This window comes from Cydia amplana, chromosome 3 (assembly GCF_948474715.1).
Source record: "Cydia amplana chromosome 3, ilCydAmpl1.1, whole genome shotgun sequence".
In the NCBI taxonomy this organism is placed as follows: Eukaryota; Metazoa; Arthropoda; class Insecta; order Lepidoptera; family Tortricidae; genus Cydia; species Cydia amplana.
Window position 1 is genome coordinate 229,949 of NC_086071.1, and position 21,189 is coordinate 251,137.

The 21,189-nt window shown below is 38.6% G+C and overlaps 3 protein-coding genes, 1 long non-coding RNA gene and 1 other non-coding gene across 5 annotated transcripts in view; 2 read left to right on the plus strand and 3 right to left on the minus strand.

The window, feature by feature from the left end:
* Nucleotides 1-358: 358 nt before the first annotated feature.
* LOC134662628 (nose resistant to fluoxetine protein 6-like) lies at nucleotides 359-12,254 on the plus strand. The gene is made up of 10 exons (XM_063518900.1): nucleotides 359-592; nucleotides 1,341-1,683; nucleotides 6,176-6,364; nucleotides 7,993-8,209; nucleotides 8,593-8,775; nucleotides 9,336-9,497; nucleotides 9,995-10,181; nucleotides 10,757-10,899; nucleotides 11,677-11,785; nucleotides 12,179-12,254. Exons 1-10 carry the CDS (start codon nucleotides 409-411, stop codon nucleotides 12,232-12,234), a joined length of 1,773 nt encoding a protein of 590 aa, XP_063374970.1. The 5' UTR covers nucleotides 359-408; the 3' UTR covers nucleotides 12,235-12,254.
* On the plus strand, nucleotides 6,167-6,847 carry LOC134662871 (uncharacterized). The gene is made up of 3 exons (XR_010098098.1): nucleotides 6,167-6,364; nucleotides 6,442-6,521; nucleotides 6,671-6,847. It is a non-coding gene; the product is annotated as an uncharacterized LOC134662871 (long non-coding RNA).
* Nucleotides 8,849-8,920, minus strand: Trnat-cgu (transfer RNA threonine (anticodon CGU)). The gene has a single exon. It is a non-coding gene; the product is annotated as a tRNA-Thr (tRNA).
* Nucleotides 12,255-14,796: 2,542 nt separating the features above from the next.
* Nucleotides 14,797-21,189, minus strand: part of LOC134662629 (uncharacterized) — a 31,047-nt gene continuing 24,654 nt past the window's right edge. Inside the window, exons 8-14 of the mRNA XM_063518902.1 lie at nucleotides 20,105-20,325; nucleotides 19,827-20,020; nucleotides 19,071-19,219; nucleotides 17,724-17,887; nucleotides 16,639-16,892; nucleotides 15,914-16,078; nucleotides 14,797-15,045 (exon numbers count right to left, since the gene is read on the minus strand). Coding sequence (XP_063374972.1) covers nucleotides 14,797-15,045; nucleotides 15,914-16,078; nucleotides 16,639-16,892; nucleotides 17,724-17,887; nucleotides 19,071-19,219; nucleotides 19,827-20,020; nucleotides 20,105-20,325 — 1,396 coding nt within the window. The remainder of the gene's footprint in view (nucleotides 15,046-15,913; nucleotides 16,079-16,638; nucleotides 16,893-17,723; nucleotides 17,888-19,070; nucleotides 19,220-19,826; nucleotides 20,021-20,104; nucleotides 20,326-21,189) is intronic.
* On the minus strand, nucleotides 19,061-20,349 carry LOC134662322 (uncharacterized). The gene is made up of 3 exons (XM_063518508.1): nucleotides 20,105-20,349; nucleotides 19,827-20,020; nucleotides 19,061-19,219 (listed from the first exon to the last, which is right to left on the minus strand). The coding sequence occupies exons 1-3, from the start codon at nucleotides 20,295-20,297 to the stop codon at nucleotides 19,067-19,069; spliced, it is 540 nt and encodes a 179-aa protein (XP_063374578.1). The 5' UTR covers nucleotides 20,298-20,349; the 3' UTR covers nucleotides 19,061-19,066.

The following is a 21,189-nucleotide window of genomic DNA, read 5'->3' on the forward strand; positions in this document are numbered from 1 at the left end:
AAAAGACATACAAAATGCTACATACCTACCTGTTATGAAAACCTATCCTAGGGTGCCGCCAGCAGCGAGAGGAACCGCCGCGCGGACTATCCGCGCCGTGTCCAAGACTGCCGCCTTCTGCATCTGGCCCTTGACTCAGCCACACCTTAATTTTATTGAAAAGAACATTTGTAGCTAGGTATGTATATTTAGATTTAATCTTAAACACATAAGAAAGTACTTACCAAAGGTTAAATTCATTACCTAGGTACTGAGTGTACTGACTACGGAACCTTTCTAAAAATATTTCTTTTATCAATACCTATTATTGAAAATTATCACTTAATCAACACAAGTACCTACTATACACCGCAAAGGTATTATAAATAAACTTAATTCATCAATGGACGGTTGTATTGGTTTCCAAAAATGGCGAAATTAATTTTTCTTATTATCTTCGTCATCTATTTGTGTTCAGTAGGAGCGTATATTGAATTCGAAGTTCCTCGGCATGTGTTCGATACGGAATTGTATGAGAATGTACTAGATGAAGAGCTATGTGAAGCGCAATTGAGTTACTTACTAAATAACAACACCATGCTGACAGCTGAATGTAAGTATATGTCTTCTCTTTTAACCTTTTCCACGCCGTGTCAAACACTAAAGCTGTCTCTCAGACGCCACATCACCGAAGTGTTAAAAACTGAAATTGAACTTTATGCATATGCACCTAGGTCTTTGTTGCTCTGTGGTCTATGACCGATTAATACGTCTTTGGCGTTGGACCTGCGGTGCATATATATCGGTCATTGGCGTCCAAAAGGTTAACACAAACTCAAATTAGACTTTTAACTTTCAAATAATCTAAGTGGTAAGTAATTAAACTAATTAACGATGATACATACCTACTTAACACCGATATTTATTATAACGATACCTACTTAATTTGTTCGACCTGTCTGGCCTAGTGGGTAGTGACCACGGAAGAAAGAATGAGCGCGCCGCGTTTGTGGTAGTGACCCTGCCTATTGTGAAGCCGATGGTCCCGGGTTCAAATCCCGGTTAGGGCATTTGTGTGATGACAAAGATATTTGGTCCTGAGTCATGTTTGTTTTCTATGTACCTATTTAAGTATTTATATATTATATACCTATATCATTGTCTGAGTAGGTACCCACAACACAAGCCTTCTTGAGCTTACCGTGGGGCTTTGTCTATTTGTGTAAAAAATTCCTATAATATTTATTATTTAATTAATATCTGAATTATCTGTATTAAAATAGAGATATAGTAAGTTAACGGTTTAATCTAAAGTAATATTTCTCATTGTTAACATCAATATTTTATTTTGTCTTTTATAGTTCTTGATGCGGGCATCAGACTTCCGAGAGGCATTTTACATGGAAATTTTGTAGACCTCGGATACTACCACCAGTGTCTAGCAATCAGTGAAAACTTTAACACATCAGACATAGAGGGCAAGTATTGTATGATCAATATTCCCATGGTTCAAGATGAGTTAAACGTACCAGCTCTGCCAGAGTGGCCAGGAGGTTCAGAGAGGTCCGTGGAATGGCCCAAGGTTCCGTGGATGGAACTTTTTTCAATCACAAGACCACATAGTGACATGTTCAGAAATCTACAAAAGGTACGAACGGAAGCAGCAAAGTACAGTCTGACTGGACCTGACCTGGATTTAATGAGGTAAGTAAATATGTATGTCGCAGTCGGATCGTATAATCCGCCGTATTACACTACGGCTAGCCGTTTTCATAAACAGGGGCGTTTTGAAATGCGGCGATTTAACGAATAGCCGGATTGAATGCAGCTGAATAAGAATCCGCCGGAATGTATTCGGCGCCATGCGTTCTTCAACACGGCTAGCCGTAATGTAATACAGCGAGTCATTAGCCGCCGCTTTGACAGTTTTTAGTTCCCATTTTTAACACTCGTGGCGCTGCCTGACATAACAACAACAAACTATGAAAAACGCTGGGGTGTCCATCAAATCTGGAGTTCGTCGGACTGTTTCTTTTCAAAAAACATTTCCTTCGCAACTTTAACTAGACGAAGCCCTGCTTCGCGGGGCTCCTATTTCTGAGCGGTTTGCCCTTCGGGCATCTGAAGCTACCTAACGGACCTAACCTACCTACCTATTGATTTAGTGAGACGTCCGTGAAAACATTACACTTTGGGGAAAAAAGCGTAGGTAGGTAAGTAGGTTAGGTTTATTAGGTAGCTTCAGATGCCCGAAGGGCAAACCGCCCAGAAATAGGAGCCCTGCAAAGTTGTGAAGGAAATGTTTTGGAAAAGAAAAACATGTAGTGCGGTGGGACCATGGTAAAAATAAATTAAATTGCAAACATTGTCAAACTCCGGTTACGTAGGCGACCGAAAGAACTGGTCACTCTACAATCTAAATAGTAGTATACGATGCGGCTAAACGTAGGCCGCCTTATTGAAGAACTTATCGCAATGACAATCCGGCTAATCGTCGAACCGCCGCATTTCAAAACGCCCCTGTTTTTGAAAACGGCTAGCCGTAATGTAATACGGCGGATTATACGATCTGACTACGACATGTATATTTACTCAATCTTAATTTTCCTATAGAACACAGATTTCTTGTTCGGTATCTCAAAAACGATTGAACGGAAATTTGGCATACTGTCATAATTAAATTAATATAAAATTAAATACAACCGGTATAAAATATATTTAAGATACTTTTTGTCCTGGGATGAAATCTCCTGTGTATAAATTATGCTAGATAAAATTGATTGGAAATCATAGCCAGGTAGGTATTAGGTATGATTTCCCAGCTTCATATATGTCTACATTTTTACGAAAACTATTTAACTAAATAACATACTTTTATAATCTAATTTGTATAGAAGAAACTTCCCTATTGTGCAAATTATTACGTAGGTACTCTATATAGGTAGCCTACTATAGCCTCGTAAGACCCAGGACAATTTTGGCGTTTTTGAATTTGGAACTTTCTTTTACATATATATATATATACGAGTTCAAAACACGAATTTAATTTGTACTTGTACAAGTACACGCGGGGACATACGAGGACAGTTATTGGCCACTACATAGTAATTGGCCACTCTTATAACAAATCAGAAAGAAACAAGCCAATTGAAGCCTTATTGTTAAGAGACCAATAACTATAGCAGTCACCCTATACGTACACAGTTTTTCTCGCTTCTTTAAGGACGACTTTCGGTATATATTTATACATGTGCTCACTGAAAAATCCTCGATTATTTTATATAGGTTCGATATCATGTCTGATACTTATCATTCCTCTTAAGATAATAAAAATATACCGATGTAATCTTAATCAAAATAATCATACTAGGAAATCAATTTTAAAATAAATAAAAACCTAAACCTAATACACGTTTCAAATTGGTACTGTTTTTATTTTAAAATTCAGAGTAAATAATAATATTTATTGATATTGAATAATTGACCGAAGCGTAGCGAAGGTCTACGTTTTTGACCGAAGCGTAGCGAAGGTCTACGTTTTGACTCGGGCATTTTGCTTTTGTATGTCCGGATGTTCTCCTCTACAGGTCACAATTCTCAACCGATTCTTGCGAAATTTTGTGACCAGATTCTATGAGTAAATAATTTTTTTATGTCGATCCCGTTTTTGGAAATTTTCAAAAATGGAGGAGTTGTGATACCTCGCGCTTAAACTACTAAACAAATAGTCGTATCGATATCATAAGAGTATTTTCTTTTTGAGACATATTTACATAGTAAATGGCAAAAAATGCAGAAAAATTGTATTGCTGGTTTAGGCGGTATTTAGATATTTAGTTTGTACTCGAGAGTGAGTACCCGAATTTCGTGAGCTTAGCTAAGAACTATCATGGCGCGTTTTGTAAACGCTTTCGCTTTTTTTGTTTGCACACAGAAAGTCTGGGTTCGATCCCCAGTAAGATATAACTTTTTGTATTTTTTTTTCACTTAAACTTCGTATTTTTTTTTAATAAATTAATATCTTTGTATTGTTGATTGATCAAACCGCTGTGTGGTGCTGTCATCGTGCACGGTCCCAATAAGCTATGCTCGCGAGGTATACAGCTCACAGAGCCACTAGTATCTAGATATGTTCAGCATTTGCATTTGCGCTAGAGCATTTGTTATACAATTTCCATTTTTATATTTAACTCCCCATTCCATAAATAACGATATACTTTTACCAAAATGGTTATTTGACAGGACCCTCAAGAAATGCTATAAAAAATATACTTAGTCATGTTGAAAAAACACGTATTTTACTTTCCTCGTATTCGAAATGAAAAGTAGAGTGTTTAATTCGGGTGAAAGGCATCATTTCAGAAATGTGTTTTATCCCTTGGTTAACAATCTACTATTGCTACATCACGTTAGTTTAGTATTCGTGCCCCGAGTTAGCACAAGTATGTTTATTACTAGAGATGCCACGAATATTCGGCAACTATTCGGTATTCGGCCGCATGTTGCCTACTATTCGGCAGAATACCGAATATCTGTTGCACCTACCTAAAGAGAAAAAATATTAACCAAAAACTAGATATATTTAATATTTAGAATGTGTTCTTGGACGTTGTGCTTTGTTGGCGATCATTTATCATAATAATTGTGACTCAAAATGTTCGCATGTCATGCCGGATATTCGGCGCTTCGGCCGAGAGAGAGGGGCCGAATATTCGGTATTCGGCCAAAACTACTATTCGGGGCATCTCTATTTATTACCTATAATTGGTGCTTTATTTCACGAATATATTTTTAAACTTTCGTTTTTGGGACATTGGCGAGGTTGACTTTATCGGTATATTTAGTGTGATGGCCAAAACATTTCAAATTAACCCTAATCTTGGCAAGACTCAAAATATCTTAAATATAATTTTTTTTTTAGATTTCGGTTTGGAACATACTAGACTATAAAAAATAAGGAAAAAAATCCAAGTTTTCCCAGGTCCGAAAAATCATATGTATCATAGGTATTTGATACAATGCCAATCCCTCGACAAATCAGTTACCTACCTTTTAAAAGAAAAATGAGGATTTTAATAAAAATAAAACATGTAGAGCAACAGAAATCATCATGTTAAATATATTAGAAACGGGTCACTCACGTATTTTAAGTCGAAAAACGCTCGACATGTTTCGATATATTTAATATGTCTTTGTCTCACGGAAGTTTAGTTATTAAAACAGAAACCATCATTTATTGCTTATTAAACGCAACCTAAAGCATCAGATAACTATTACATCTGTAAATATAAATTATATCTACAAATACCTGATCACATGGGAGAAAAATTGGATCCCGTAAAGTTTCAAAAAAGTCGCCAACAAGAAGTTGTGTCAAATAGGAAAAGTAAACAAATAAATAAAAGCTAAGAAAAAAAATTTTTTTTTACTTAGGGGGCATTTTGGGCATAAACAAAATTTTCCGCGCTACGAGCTACGGCGTAGCAATAATGCTACAGCGTACGAATATACAGTTAAAACACATCTAGTACTTTAACAAAATCAAAGTTCAGTAACTAAATAATACGACAACTAATATGACATATTTGAAACATGTTTTGTAACCCCACAAATATAAAAAAATATTTAAAAACATGTAAACCTATTTTGATGACAACTTTGCAATGTATTAAATGTAATACAATCCTTTTGACATGTACATTTCTGAGTTCTTGGCCATGTATCAAATATAATACCTACATAACAGTTTCATGTAAGATTCTGTGTATTAAATGTTTTAAAATTCGACCGCATTGGAAATATTTATGCACTAACAGATAGTTAATGCATCAAAATGTAGATTATGGGAAAATACATATTAATCTAAGAAATAAGTGCATAACTTCCAATACGAAACGAAATTAGTTGTTTCCGCGGCGCCATGTTAATTATTACTAATTAATTTACAGTGACACTTGTCTCCATTATTTATTTATTTCTATAATAAAGGAAGGTAGCTCTACATATTTATGGCAGAATTATTTTGTCAGGCAATAAAGTTAACCTGCTAGATTTTTTAAAGTTCCATGTATCACGGGTGTCCAATGCCAAGATAAGGGTTAATGCCACCGTTTATTTATATCAAACATGTGTATCAGTCAATCATATTAGGTAATTTTCATGAATATGTTTAGAATAACAAGCACTCAATCCACAGGGTATCAGAAGATAGCTTGCTAGCCAATCAAGTCTTCAAACTGGCAGTATGCCTTCCTAAAGTTTGCTCACCGAAGCAGTTCATCGACACGGTTTTTGTAAACACCACTAGCGTGGGTTTCAAACTCACGGAAGATTTCTGCAGACTGAGAAACGATAAACCGTTTGCACCCGTTGATTATGCTGCTATGTAAGTACCTCATCAAAAAATTACCAAATTATCATTTATTGTATTATTTCTGAAGTATATTTTTTATTCTATTTCAGGGGAGTGTTTGGCTTCATAATATTTATTACTGTCCTTTCGACATTCTACGATATATATTTTACCGCGATATGTAAGGAAGGTACGTATTTACTTAAGTTAAAATTTCTATAAGTATACCTATGCAGTGGCAAACATATTCATTTCCATTTTAGTATTTTCCTATCCGCTGTGTATATAATATACTTGAAAACATATAATATTTCGAGCGTCCATTTGTTAAACTTTCAGGTTCAAAAAAAGCCAATACTCTTGTAAAATCGTTCTCTGTCTATACGAATACTCGCCGTTTGCTGACATTCAATTCTGGGCCCGGAACCTTGGAGAGCCTGGACGGGATCAGGTCCATATCCATGATGTGGGTCATCATAGGCCACACGTATGCTACGAATGGCAGAAATCACTTTTTTAATCGTGCAGAAATGGTCAAGGTGTGTCTTAAGAAATATTTCTGCTTATTGTTTATATTGCTCTTTACATTAACATATTAAACACATAAGGGTATTTAACGCTCTCGAAGAGTATCTATACCTTTAAACGAGCAATTCTTGTATATTTATTACTAGCGACCCGCCCCGGCTTCGCACGGGTTAACAAATTATACATAAAAACCTTCCTCTTGAATCACTCTATCTATTTATAAATCGCATCAAAATCCTTTGCTTAGTTTTAAAGATCTAAGCATACATAGAGACAGACAGACAGCGGGAAGTGACTTTGTTTTATACGAATATGTAGTGATATATGTATTTCGGGGATCTCGGAAATAGCTCTATTAACGGTTTCGATGAAATTTGCTAAATGGGGGTTTTTCGGGGGCGACAAATCGATCTAGCTAGGTGTTATCTCTGGAAAAACGCATTTTTGAGTTTTTATATGTTTCCCGAGCAAAGCTCGGTCTCACAGATATTGTTATCCTAATAAGATCAACTTGCTATAACAAAAACATGCACAAGAAAGCCCGCACCAACATTATTTTACTTTATAACGCCTACCTATGTTGTTTGTAAAATCCGTATTAAATCGATCGAGCTTAATATTTACAGTGGATGAATTCGTTGTCGGCAATTTGGATCGTATCGTCTCCCATCTGCGTCGACACCTTCTTCCTGCTGAGCGGATTGCTGATCGTGTACACCTCTGTTGGGAAGATAAGCCCGAGTTAGTATTACATATGTATAGATAAGTACATTATGTAGTACAAAAAGCCAGACAGATATATTACATATAACCGGGTTACTTTGACCGGAACCTGTAACATGTCAGAAAACTCTCTTTCATGTTTCATATAATATATAAGCATAATATTAAGTAGGTAAAATTCCACTTTTGTGTCTCACGATAATACATGAAGTGGGTCATATTACTCATATTATTAGAAATACTAGATGGAGAGCTGAGTGATTTATAATACACCTAGACCAATATGTTATTTGACATGAAACAGAGTCAATCCGTGTTAAACAAAACTATTAACTACGCCCGACAATATCAAATTACTCTTTCTAATTCTAAATATCAGCGTAGTGACTATCGCCTTGAATTTGATTTGTTTCAGAGGGTCTCTTTAAAAATATCCACCTGTTCTATCTTCACCGTTTATTGCGAATGTTTCCCGTTTTGGCAACCGTCGTGTTCCTCCAAGCGTCGTTATTCAACCATCTGTCCGACGGTCCGGAGTGGCACATCGTAGTTGATAAAGTAGAACGGTGTAGGGCGTGCTGGTGGGCTACGCTCACGTACGTGCAGAATTATGTAACGGATGATCGAGTAAGTAGCTTAGAATAACAAACATATAAACGGACTAACGAAAATATAGATATTTGACAGTTATAAATTGACCCTTATATACGTAATTACGTATACACCCTGACCTTGTTATCATTTACCAAACTAAAACTTAAGCAAGTGCGTAAATTATGATAAAACACGTGTTTTTTTCTTTTAGTATCACCTAGTAAAATTTATTGAGACATAGAACCACAAAGTTTTCCCAAAAATCTCTAACTTTGTGGCCAACTAACTACGTGCGCCTCTGTGCCTGCCCTCGCTCCATCCAACCGGTCGACCGATGGTCGAAGTTACGAAAATCGACAAAAGAAAAATATGGCCCATAAATTGTAATTTGATTAAGGTTAACGTTTATATTTCAGTGCATTGGCCCTAGTTGGTACCTCGCTGTTGACATGCAGCTGCACATACTGTCCCCTATAATTTTATTCTGGGTGCTCGGCAGAAGAAGATCGGCATGGACTGCATTAACTCTCGTCATGATGGTCGTCATGGTGGTGTCGACTACCTATAACTATTTGAACAAGTTTCAGACCGCATCGTTTGTACCAACGTGAGTTATAGTTATAAACTGAAATAGATATCATACACTAAAGAAAAAGTGACCAAGTCCACCGGTGGCCGAGGCGGGAATCGAACCCGCGTCTTCAGCTTACGCGGTTAACGTCCTGACCACTAGACCACCCGACCACGTAAAATATTTCATAAAATAATTTGATTTGTTCCCTAGTTGGTAAGTTATAGTTTTAATAAGTATACATAGATTCTATAATAACGCTACCTACCTATCGAAAGTATTATAGGTACACTAATGTCTACAGAAGATTGATACTGCAAATTGATACAGTAGTCCACAGTATACAATAAAGATGGCGGTATTAGCAACTCCCATTGTACAGTGGGCCAAGAAAGTGGTCTACCAGTTTTGACAAAAGTTTCTGCGAGATCTAACGATCGCTAAGGTTGACTTTTCTAACGGAGTTTAAAGTAAATCGACCTTGTTGTCTCATGACGTTCAAACGAACCTCAACCGTAGGGTGGTAGACCACTTTCTTGGCCCACTGTACAAGTTTGACTAATCGAACCTACATGTCATTTTTATTAGGTACTTAAACGTTTTGTTTTCAGGCGATCACAAGAAGACGCGCGCCACTATTTGCGATACTATTATCACAACACTCTGACCAGGTGCTCGCCTTTCTTCGTCGGCATGTTGTTTGGCTATCTCCTTAATATGTATAAAAGCAAAGAAGTTCACATGGCTAGAGTAAGAAAAATATACAATTTGTTTATACTTACACAGGATGCTCGAGAGACATCCGTGTGTAAGAATAGTTATCATATCAAGAGGCTAATCAATTTTTTTTAACGATTCATTGATTGTGTAAGATGTGTAAAGAATTCGTGCTTTGAATTTGACAGATCCCGTGCATAATGAGTAATGAGTCTACAGATGTAGTGCATAATTATTTTCCATCTTATTTTCTCGGAAACGTTCGTGTTTGTGTCAATACGTATAATGCAGCATTATGGCGACCACCAGTTTGACACTGACATATTCGCTAGCGCGTGCAGTTACGTTACTTTCTAATGTGCATCTCGCTCGTACTCGCATATTAGTGCGAGCGAGATTTATAGAATGTAATTTACGAATATGTCGGTTTTACACTGCTAAGGCAGTCGTGTTAAGGCTTTTAAAACTATAGTACCTACTTCAATATAGGATTTGATCACTTGAACTGACCACTCGTTACCATCTTTCAGTGGTTCGTAGCATCGTGCTGGTTCTGCGCCTTCGCGGTCTCCGCCGGCATCATCTACTCCGCATACCCCGTCCTGCAGATGGACTGGGACAGCCCCTTTTGGGACGGCATCATAAACTCCTTCGCCAGACCCGGGTGGGCTGTGTGTGTTGGATGGGTGATATTTGCGTGTACCCACGGTTATGGAGGTTAGTATAAATGTGTACCGCTTCTAGGTTTCCCTAGCCAAAATGGTAAAAACGGAACCCTTAAATAGTTTCGTCATGTATCCGTCCATCCGTCTGTTCGTATCAATAGCGTATAGCGTATCGTATTCGTATGTTTATCTCAAAAACTATTAGGTAAATTTGGATAAAATTTAAAACAGGTGTATAAACTATACACGCGTTTTACTCAAAGTATCATTCAATAGAACTTGCTAACTATGTAAACAAATCGCCATACTAAAATTGACACTGAATGTCAATTTACTAGTAACTTGTTTACATAGTTAGCAAGTTCTATTGAATGACACTTTAGTCGAAACTAGTTTTAACTGAATTAAATTTTGAATGATTATTGAAAACTAATTTTACCGCGGCACTTTACAGTTTTGATTGAAAAAATCCAGTTAAAACTAGTTTCACCAAGGCACTTTGAGAAAACTAGCCCATAATAAAAATGACTAGGATAGTTTCGGACCTCACTCAACAGTGGCGCCAACTGGCGAGCACAAAAGTTCTCTAGAATTTAATCTTGATTGATATTGGTACTACGCTCGCAGGTCCTGTCAACTGGTTCCTGTCGCTCCGTATGTGGAAGCTGCCATCTCGACTTTCCTACGCGATGTACATATTCCACTATTCCTTAATGGTTGTTGTCAATACTACTTCTGTATCGGCGAGTCACTTCTCCGTTGAACGCTATGTAAGTTATTAATTATATTTCGCTACTTTTTTCAACCTTTTAATTTTCTTAAGTGAATCAATTAATATTTTTAACTTTAATGTTAGGGAAGATCCTCTAAGAATGCTGTAAGATTAATTTCGCATGGCAGCTATAGTTTTAGTAAGTAGCTGAAAAAATCACAGTGCATAAGTACCAACTTATATGATATTAATTTATTAAATAATAACAAACATGGAAGGAGCTGAAATTAGCATATTTTCTGAGCAGCAAATTCTGTAGCATATCATATGAATACTTTAGAAATTGACTTTAAAACTAATTTGGAAATAATGCGAACTATTTATCGTTTTTTCATTCACCTTATTTATTGATGTTAGCCAACGATGTTAGCTAGTTCATCTCAGTTTGTTTGATTTTGATTGCTGCTTATTTGGGTTTAAGGGGCCTGTTTCCACATTGATAAGTGTTTAATACGAGATCATATATTTATCATTAAACAAATGTATGAACTCGCACTTAATACTAAGAGGTTGTACATTAATCACGTAATATGTTTTTGGCTAGTTTTTGTCTTAAATTTCTATTGTGTTGTTCTTATTATTTTATCAAATATGTGTACCATATAACAATTATTGTGATAAAGCCCGCTTACTTTGGAATGCTATAATTTTTCGAATTCTTCACGTTCCTGCCTTATTTTGTCGATTATTCACGCAGCACCCCACGTATTGTATTGTTCGTAAGGAGTAAACCCCATGCAGTCCTCGGAGCTGACACACACGCACTTTTTTTCAGTTCTACCGATTCTTAGCCGACTTCGTGACGGCGTTTATAGTCGCTTTCGTGGCGACCGTGCTGATAGATTCTCCTTTCTCTACACTTATAAAGCTGGCGATAGGAGGAAGTGAGTTGCTTTCTATTATTTTTGTAGGCAATGACAAATTATACTGTCATCATAACATAGCTACAGATGAGACAGACCTAGAACTAGGTTCCTTATTATTGTTAACGAAAAACTAACACAATACTTCTACATGATCTGGCTAGAGCAAAGGACTAACTTCTGATTTGTACTTATATGCCAGGCACTCTTCCCATTACTGCCCACCGTTTATTAAAGTGTCATTCAATAGAACTTGCTAACTATGTAAACAAACCTCCATACTAAAATTGTCACTGAATGTCAATTTACTAGTAACTTTAGTTTACATAGTTAGCAAGTTCTATTGAACGACACTTTATAAGACAATTAGGTATAATGTAATCCAACAAACGTTAATATAGCAAACTTTTACAGGTAAGACTGGGACCGTGAAGACCAAACAAGGATGTGAAGATGAAAATAAACAGTAGTAACTTACTACTAGTAAGATATTTGTACCTTGGGAATCTTGGGATCAACATTATTATTTGTAACAGATCTGGGATTTTTAACTCTTTTTGTTCTTACTTACTTGTACCTAATTATAATTATTATTTATTAGCACTTCAAACTCTCGCATTTTGTACACATAGCTTTTAAGTCACGAAATTAGTCTAGATAACTACTTAACTATTACCTAGTTCTAGGTACCTAAGTATCTAACTAATTAGTTTAAGAAATAATTTATTGCATGTTGCTAGTATAGTTAATATAGGAGTTAGGAGTAGATGTAAGTAAACATTGCACGTCCATATCGGATACTGTTGGGACAATGTTCTTGTATAAATGTCAACTTCGGTACACCACAGTTTGGCAATAAAGTGTTTCTACCTATCTCTATCTCAATTTCAATTTTAAATTTAATTATTTAAACTTTTTACCTCCCCCTCACCTTTTTCCAATCCTGTTTGAACTATTTTGAATTTTCTTTTTAATGGATGTCTCTGAGATATTGTGTTGGAGGAGGATGCTGGTCGTGAACAGCGCGCCGCACTAATGCATCCATCCTATAGCTGAACCATGCTATAATAATATAATGAGCTGAACTGAGCATCACAACCAGGCTGTCTACCATCTGCTGACGCAAAAAGTTCAGTATTTTGGCCACATTTCCAGGCAACACTACTGTTTTTATGACTATAACCTGGAAAAGTTGGTTTTATCACTGGTAAAATCGGAGGCAAGCTGGGATGCTGCGCTGCGCTGAGCGCTGGTGGACTAGCGGTAAGAGCGTGCGACTTGCAATCCGGAGGTCGCGGGTTCGAACCCCGGCTCGTACCAATGAGTTTTTCGGAACTTATGTACCTACGAAATATCATTTGATATTTACCCAGTCGCTTTTCGGTGAAGGAAAACATCGTGAGGAAACCGGACTAATCCCAATACGGGCCTAGTTCACCCTCTGGGTTGGAAGGTCAGATGGTAGTCGCTTTCGTAAAAACTAGTGCCCACGCCAATTACTGGGATTAGTTGCCAAGCCGACCCCAGGCTCCCATGAGCCGTGGCAAAATGCCGGGACAACGCGAGGAAGAAGAAGACAATTGATTAGTTTTTCTTATTTGGAATAGAACTGCGTATAATGAATCCAAAATCCATCCCAACGTTTTGAACCAACGTTTGTTGCAATAAGTAGGCAGCTACATATGTACTGCAATGATTCATAACATAACCAGGCGTTTCTCACTCCGCGATTTAGTCGCATTGCTACACAGGTAGCTAAAAGTACATCCGTTCGGCCCCAATTTTGGGGAAAGCCATAAGCCGCGCGTGGCGCTGTCGCCACCTAGCGGCCATATCTGTGCTAATCGTAACAGACGCGTTTTGTTAGAGAGTGAGTCTTCTGTACTTAGTAAGTACTATGTATTATTTATTCTGTGACATAACATGGTCATCCAGTTATGCGGCTGGGTGTACGATATCAGTGGAAGTTCAGGTAGGAAGGTACTATTAATAAGTAATAACGATACTTTAGAACCACGTCTTCTCAACGTTTATTTACATATTTACACGTTTTAATATGCACCTATTTCACCACGCCGGCAATTGTCGCCTGACATTCACAATTCACTGGACATTGCCGGTCCAACTAAATAGGTCTAAGTTATGTCGTTACCCAAGTAGCACGCATAGCGGTATAGCAGCCGAATAATGGAATACGAATACGCTTGAAGCTGAATATAATAGCTGCAGAAGAGCAGAATCAGCTGTTCACGTAGCTGCTTAAGAGCGTTGTAGCAACAATTTAACGGCGTATATAAGTTAAAATTTTAAAACTGAATTGGGACATGTTTGTAATATATAATATTTAAAACCTTCGCGTTTTGAACACATATTAACTCACATTTATAGACGGGTCTAACGCGAAATTTATTCAATTACCTTTATTTACCGACGTTTCGACACAGGTTTCACCGGTCGCGTTAGACCCGTCTATAAATGTGAGTTAATATATGTTTGTAAGACTTTGCTAAGTTTCATGAATAAGGGGGTTAATCGCGTGGACTTATTTTTATTATTTGGCAGGAACCGAGTCCGCCTGTGACCACGAATGTAATGTCACGTTCGAAACGTCAGGCGAAATAACCAAACTAAGTGGACGCGTTTAAGTCCCGATCCAGTTTTATAATTATGTGTGAAAATCGTGTTTAAATCAACATGTCAATAGTAAAGTTTGTGAGATAGGCGCGCCGTCAATTATGTCATAGAGAAAAAAATACATAGATTGCTCACTCCATACATCAGTTTTAGTACCAAAAAGACTATTAGCATCTAGCATCGAGTAGCGGAACTATCAGTACTGCTACTTGACAATAGCTGTAGCACCGACCGGAAAGTCTTATGCTGTTGAGATAAGACTTTCCGGTCGGTGCTACATCTATTGTCAAGCAGCAGTACTGATAGTTCCGCTACTCGATGCTAGATGTAGACACTGAAATTAATAGTCTAACTGATGTATGGAGTGAGCACTCTTGTCTTACTATATTTCTCTATGATTATGTCAAGAGCCCGTTAACAGTGAACGCCGGCAGGTGAGGCACCGTCCTCCTGAAGTCGTCGACGTCGCAGCAGAAGCTGTAGCCCAGGTCGATGCGGTCGAGCTGCCAGCCGACCCAGTCGAAGGCGGCGTTGTTGCGGCACCGGTCCGTGCAGAACGTCAGGGCGCGCACCTCGTCTTCCGTGTACCAGGGATTGTTGATGCTCACGAACGCGGTGCCCAGGCGGCGAGATTCATCGTAGATCACCTACAATGAGAATTATCGTCTTAGGTTGCTGTTTAATTGACGGAGGGTACCGCGAACATTGAAATTCGTTTATACCAATTGCCATTTCTACGCTGTTGCAACATTAGAAATTAATATCTGGGAGACCGAGCTTTGCTCGGAACTCGGAAAACATATTATAAAATCTCAAAAATTAGGGTTTTTCTAGAGATAAGACCTAGCTAGATCGATTTATCGCACCCGAAAACCTCCATATACCAAATTTCATCGAAATCGTTAGAGCCGTTACCGAGATCCCCGAAAAAAAATAAAAAAATAAATAAACAAGAATTGCTCGTTTAAAGGTATACAAACCTTCAGAAAATTGTTAATCTTTTTCGTGGAATATTTATGTAGGAAGGCCACGGTTAAACGAAATTGTGGTCGTTTCATAGGTCACTTCACCTATGCGTGATTTCTCGAGTGTTGTACCTACCTAGTCGCTATTAGTTTGTTTAGGCCTGCCTGCCAGCCTATTATGGATAGCTTTATCCATCTTTATCCACGTGATAAAAAAACTGTCACTGTTTAACACCGTGGGAAAGAAAGTGACGGACACCGTTTTATCACGCTGTCACGTAGACAAGAACGACCATCATATCCGTACTGGTAAATGTCGCGTCGATGTTGTCGTCGCGCAGCTGCGTCACCTACCTATACGAGCACGAGTAAATGGCGGTGTTGTTTAATTATCATTACCTTGTAGAAGTAGAGCGGCACGGGTAACTGTGGATTGTTGTTGGCGTCGCGATGCAGGTAGATGTCGCGCAGCACGTTGTTGTCGTCGCGCATTTGCGTCACGTACCTATATGTGCCCGAGTAAATGGCGGTGTTGTTTAATTATCATTACCTTGTAGTAGTAGAGCGGCACGGGTAACTGCGGATTGTTGTTGGCGTCGCGATGCAGGTAGATGTCGCGCAGCACGTCGTTCTCGTCGCGCAGCTGCGTCACGCCCCACGTGCCCGTGTAAATGATTGTATTGTAGCCAGCGACGCCGATGCGAGCACGAGCGTTCTTGTAACAAATAGCGTATTTTTATAAATAATTTAAAAAAATAAAAAAAATATTAGGGGACATCTTACAGAGATCAACCTAGTATAGCTCCATATTTAAGCACAGCTTGTACTATGGAGGTTTGTAAAAAGAAACACAGTATTAATTTAATACGAAATTAATACGAATACCAGCATGAAATTTCAGTGGATGGTAAATATTGGTATTTTAATCATAAATAGGTAGGCATGTAAAAAATGTAAAATCATAAAATTGACATTTGCCTTAGTATACTTATGAGGTATCGAACTCTTTTGTTTTATAACCGATATAAGAATAAGCGGTAAAATGTTGACACAATCCCACTGATTTGGGAAATTGGTGCATGGCCTTAAAGATGTGCCTCGAGGCTACCCTCGCCGATATTCTTCTATACTAGACCATACACCAAACAGCTATGGTCCTTCTTTCTATTACCAGAGTTGCATAATATATAGGTACATACGACTTGTCGGCGTTATAAACCATTTGGTTATATGATTGCAAGAGTTCATAATGTACCTAGGTATAATGTAACTAACCTGTTCCAGCCAGTTCCAATTGCCACTATTGAACGGTTCCCACTGCGGAGCGGCGTTGATGAACCAGAAGGTGGCTCGCTGGCCGGTGGCGAACACGTAGTCGGACTTGGCCGCCAAGTGTCCGCGCGACAGGAACTGCGTGGCCGTGATGTACTTGTCGGCCTGGGCCTGCCCGATCTCATTAGCTATGGTGATCTTCTGCTGGACTTGCGTGTAGGCGGTGTTCACTGCCAAGCCCGGAAACCAGCTGCCAACTGCGAGTAAATAGAATAGAATAGAATATAATAGAATATTAAGATAATTAAAATAAGTCATGAGCAGTGATTGTTAATTTTCCAGCAATTTTGGTGCAGCATAGTAAAAATAGAGGATTTTCTTCAATTTTTTTCTAGGGAGAGGATTGGTTAAGGTTAATATTACTGTTAATTATTAACCCTAATTATCTATTCCACCTAGAGTAGGGCATACAGATGCTTTTAACCAACAATGCTGCACCAAAATTGCTGGAAAATTAACGATCACTGGTCATGAGTACAAATTCTCAAATTATACGTCAATTACGTCTCACAATTAATGTACCTACCTACAGAGGACCTACTGCGAACCACGTTGGACATGGACGTGTTGCCTCCCTGTCACACTTACGTACGAATTTAGAAGTGCGACAGAGAGGCAACACATCGAACGTTGTTCACGGTAGGCCCTCAAGGCACGGGGCTAATCACCGCGAAAATCGAAGTTCGCTAATTCTGGCCATTTTTCTCTGTCACTCTAATTACGCCTTCATTGGTGTAAAGACAGATCCCTGCAATTTACGAACTTCGGTTTTCGCGGTAGCCCCTCCGGTCTCCGGTGAAGTCCGGTGACGCACGAGACGGGTTGCGCTGTTATCACTGGTATTTAATTTCACATAGGTATACCTATTACCTATATCATAAAATGACTTCGCACATTCACTGAAAATATATCACTGATAAGAAATGGCTTAGGGAATTCGGAAAGCATCATCAGCAAACCTTACTATATTATTCGATTTTATGTTTCTGTTTGACAATTAGATAGGTAATGAGAAGTAGTTGGCTCACCTAGCCAACTTGGGCGGGCGACGCCAGTCTGGTGGACGGCGTTGGCAGGAGTCTGCTCGTACACCACGTACAGGACCTCCAGGCGGTGCTGGTCGAAGCAGGACACGTACAGGGGATACATCCACCCGTCAACTATGAACCCCACCCTGCAAATTACATTTAAACTTAAGTCAAGTACATTAAAAGATTAGCTAGCGGTAATACTAGCCCCGGTGCAGTGAAGTTCGTCTAGTTATAAACAAAAATAAAAATATCATTTATTTTAATAATTTTTACACATATACCTAGACGAAACGACTCAGTAATAAGGGCCATAACAGTAATGTTTAAACTTATTAAATAAAATTGCATGAGACTTTTATTGTTGAAAATAAGTATTCATTTTGATACAAGTATTTATCGCTGACTGTACTTTTCTTTCCACAGGCAACTAATACTCATCGAGACAATTCTAACAACCCCGAATACAATTAGTTTGCCAAACAGTTCCCATTATAATAATGCATTGTTTTCCGATTAACATAATATGTAACTATGCAATTGCACAGCTCAATTAGAAATCGGGAAGTGGGTCAAATGTATGTTCCAAGATTTGACCCACACTAACAAATTAACATACATACTTACATAATTGGGTCAAACACATTTTAGAAAAAGGTCACTTCTGTAAAGGTGCCGCGTAAAAATTAGCTTTCTTAGGTTCCCTTAAATTTGCGATGTCTACAGGAAAGTCGCGAACGAGTTTGCTAAAGAATGTGTATACCCAATTACATATATATATATATACATAATAACAGGGCAAGTTAAATAAAAGCTTGTAAAATTGACTTTTAGGGGTCGCCCAAATACGACGCGGTTATGCGATTATAGCAAGTTCCCGCAAATGTGACTCGTGCGAGTCGCATGATCGTCAATTAGGCAGCAATTACGACACTTGATTACGATGATTGATTGATCGCGCGTTCGCACGTGTACATTTCGCGCCAACTTGCGATAACAGCGTAGTCGCGTTGTATTAGGACGACCCCTTAAAAACGTTGTCCAAAATGTCCAAATTATGTTGTCCTCTCCTATAACACAGCACTTTTCCAAAATCATTTAAAAATACTTACATTCGTTTTTTTTCACTTTGTAGGTACAAATGCTATTTCTTCTTTTAGAATTTTGGTAATGTAGAATATTTCCATATAAAATTAAACTTTTTCTAAAAAAATATGTAAAAACATATTTTTTACAAATATCAACATCAGAAAATGCTCTGACTAGACGAGAACATAATATATGTGTCGGGCGGGACTAGTACGAAGAACTGACACCGAGTAGGGAGTTAAAGTTAAGAATGCTCACTGGATAAGTATGTTATCATTGTAGCATCTGCTGTTGGTGCCGAGGGTGTCGTGGTAGGAGTGGGCGCTGCAGGTGAAGCCGCCGAACGCGCTGTTTCCACTCAGCCAGCCGCTGCCGCTCACCAGGTCGTCACTGGCGCATGTAGCAGTCTGGAACACATGGTAACATGTAAGTCGTGCGCGTAATTTTGAGGAACGCGAATGAATCGAAAAATGAATGTATGGTATCCCTACACAATTACACACACGGCACACGCGCAGGAATATTGTACGGATATACGAATTTTAATTCACAATGGCTCTGATTTACGTGTTATAATTGCGAATCTTAGTTTTTCGCGGTAGGGCCTCAGGTTTGATTTTTGGAAACCAGACCAAAAATTCAGCGACAAAAAATGACAAAACAGAGGGGCTACCGCGAAAACCGTTTTTAGTAAATTACGGGGATCTTTCTCTTTTACTCCAATGAAGGCGTAATGAGAGTGACAAAGAAAAATGCCCGCAATTTGCGAATTTCGGTTTTCCCGGTAGCCCCTCAGGCTGCGGTTCGTCGACATTTGTCTTCAAACATGAAGATGAAGTTGTCATTTACCTATTAAGTATGTTTCGTTAATGAATTAATACAGTGCAGGTCTTAAACTACCATACGCGTAATCGTGGATTTGAATTTGTACTCGTATTTTACATAACATAGAGTACATACGAGTTTACATAATAAACTTGCGTTATAAACATCCAACGTGTTAAAGGTACCTACAGCTGTTTGGAGCCCCGAGGTCGCGATGTTGGGGTGCTGGATGGTGCGGCCGGAGCCGGTGCAGGCGATGGTGACCTGCTCGCCGGAGCTCAGCCGGATCTGGCCGGAGTTGCCGTCGGCGGACAAATAGTTCCCTCCGCGCAAGTACACCGGCTGAGGCTGCCCGAGGTCTCCGTTCACTCTGAACGTACACCCTTAAAACAAATACACTCTGTTTAACAAATAAAACAAATCGTTGTTGACTGAAAGACCAGTAGCCACCAGTACCAAGGCAGTACCATTGCGAGCTCCGTTGTGGCTGGTAATGTTGGCCCCCGACTTTAGGTACTCGTTTGCGAGCCAAGCGTCCAGGTAGTCCTCCCAGTCGTCTTCGTTCAGGACAAACACTAATTCCCCGGGATCGGGCAGCTCGGCGGGCAGGGCTGCGGCCGCCGCCACCAGCGCTAGGATAACCACCGTTAAACGGATCATCGTGTCTGCGTGTGCGCAGCGGGCGCGACTTTCACGGGTTTAAGTGGTTATGACGACTCGTATCACGGTGTGCTGTATTTATTTCATCGAGATAAAATAACGATAGCCCTATCATGCCCTTGCCTACCTAAATAATTTGTCAAACTCAAAATAAAGCTGTATATTATCTGCTTGATTGACGGTAATCACATGACAAATATTTAATACCTTTCATTTGGATTTGATTTATAATGTTTAAGAGTAAGTATGTATGTATTACTCTCGCGTTGGTGTGGTAAAAAAATGTATGTATCTCTCAGTAGCACAGTTTTTTTAAACCTTTTATGCCTCCGCCACTCTGAACAAACCGAAGAAATAAAAACTTAAATCATTATATAATAATCGATCATATTGTATTCAAATCAACCACGACGATGTTTCTTAAAGTTAGAAGATGGATGTTAATCACCAAGGATATATAATTAAAAGTAAAAGTAAACTAGTAAGTAGTTCGGCCAGAACTACGACCGCTTCTCCATACAAACAGTGGCTATATTTATGTTTGACATGCCCCCCAAAATGCCTAGTTTCCTTCATTATCTCAGTACCTAACTTATTTACTTAGTATCACTACTGGTTTGGTGGATAATCCTGAATTACTTTCCAATCTCTCTTTTAATACTGTTGTACGTTGTAAAAGGTATTATCCTCCTATTTCCGTTAAATTTTCATCGTCCAAATACAGACAGAATAGTTTCTTGTCGCGTGCGAGTAGAGCTTTAAACAACTTGGCAAACGAATTAGATATTAGATATATTTAATAGTAACATCCCTTTGCTTCAACATTATTTGACTCTAAAATGTTTTGATTGAGCATGTTTAATCAATCTTTGTTTGCTACTTTTCTAGGTAC

Coding starts and splice junctions, on each gene's coding strand:
- LOC134662322 (XM_063518508.1), bottom strand. CDS start 20,297: ATGATCCGTTTAACGGTGGTTATCCTAGCGCTGGTGGCGGCGGCCGCA. Junction 20,021..20,104: donor CCACAACGGAGCTCGCAATG/GTACTGCCTTGG, acceptor ATTTGTTTTAAG/GGTGTACGTTCAGAGTGAAC. Junction 19,220..19,826: donor CCTCGGGGCTCCAAACAGCT/GTAGGTACCTTT, acceptor CATGTGTTCCAG/ACTGCTACATGCGCCAGTGA.
- LOC134662628 (XM_063518900.1), top strand. CDS start 409: ATGGCGAAATTAATTTTTCTTATTATCTTCGTCATCTATTTGTGTTCA. Junction 1,684..6,175: donor CCTGACCTGGATTTAATGAG/GTAAGTAAATAT, acceptor CTCAATCCACAG/GGTATCAGAAGATAGCTTGC. Junction 6,365..7,992: donor CCCGTTGATTATGCTGCTAT/GTAAGTACCTCA, acceptor AATTTGATTTGT/TTCAGAGGGTCTCTTTAAAA.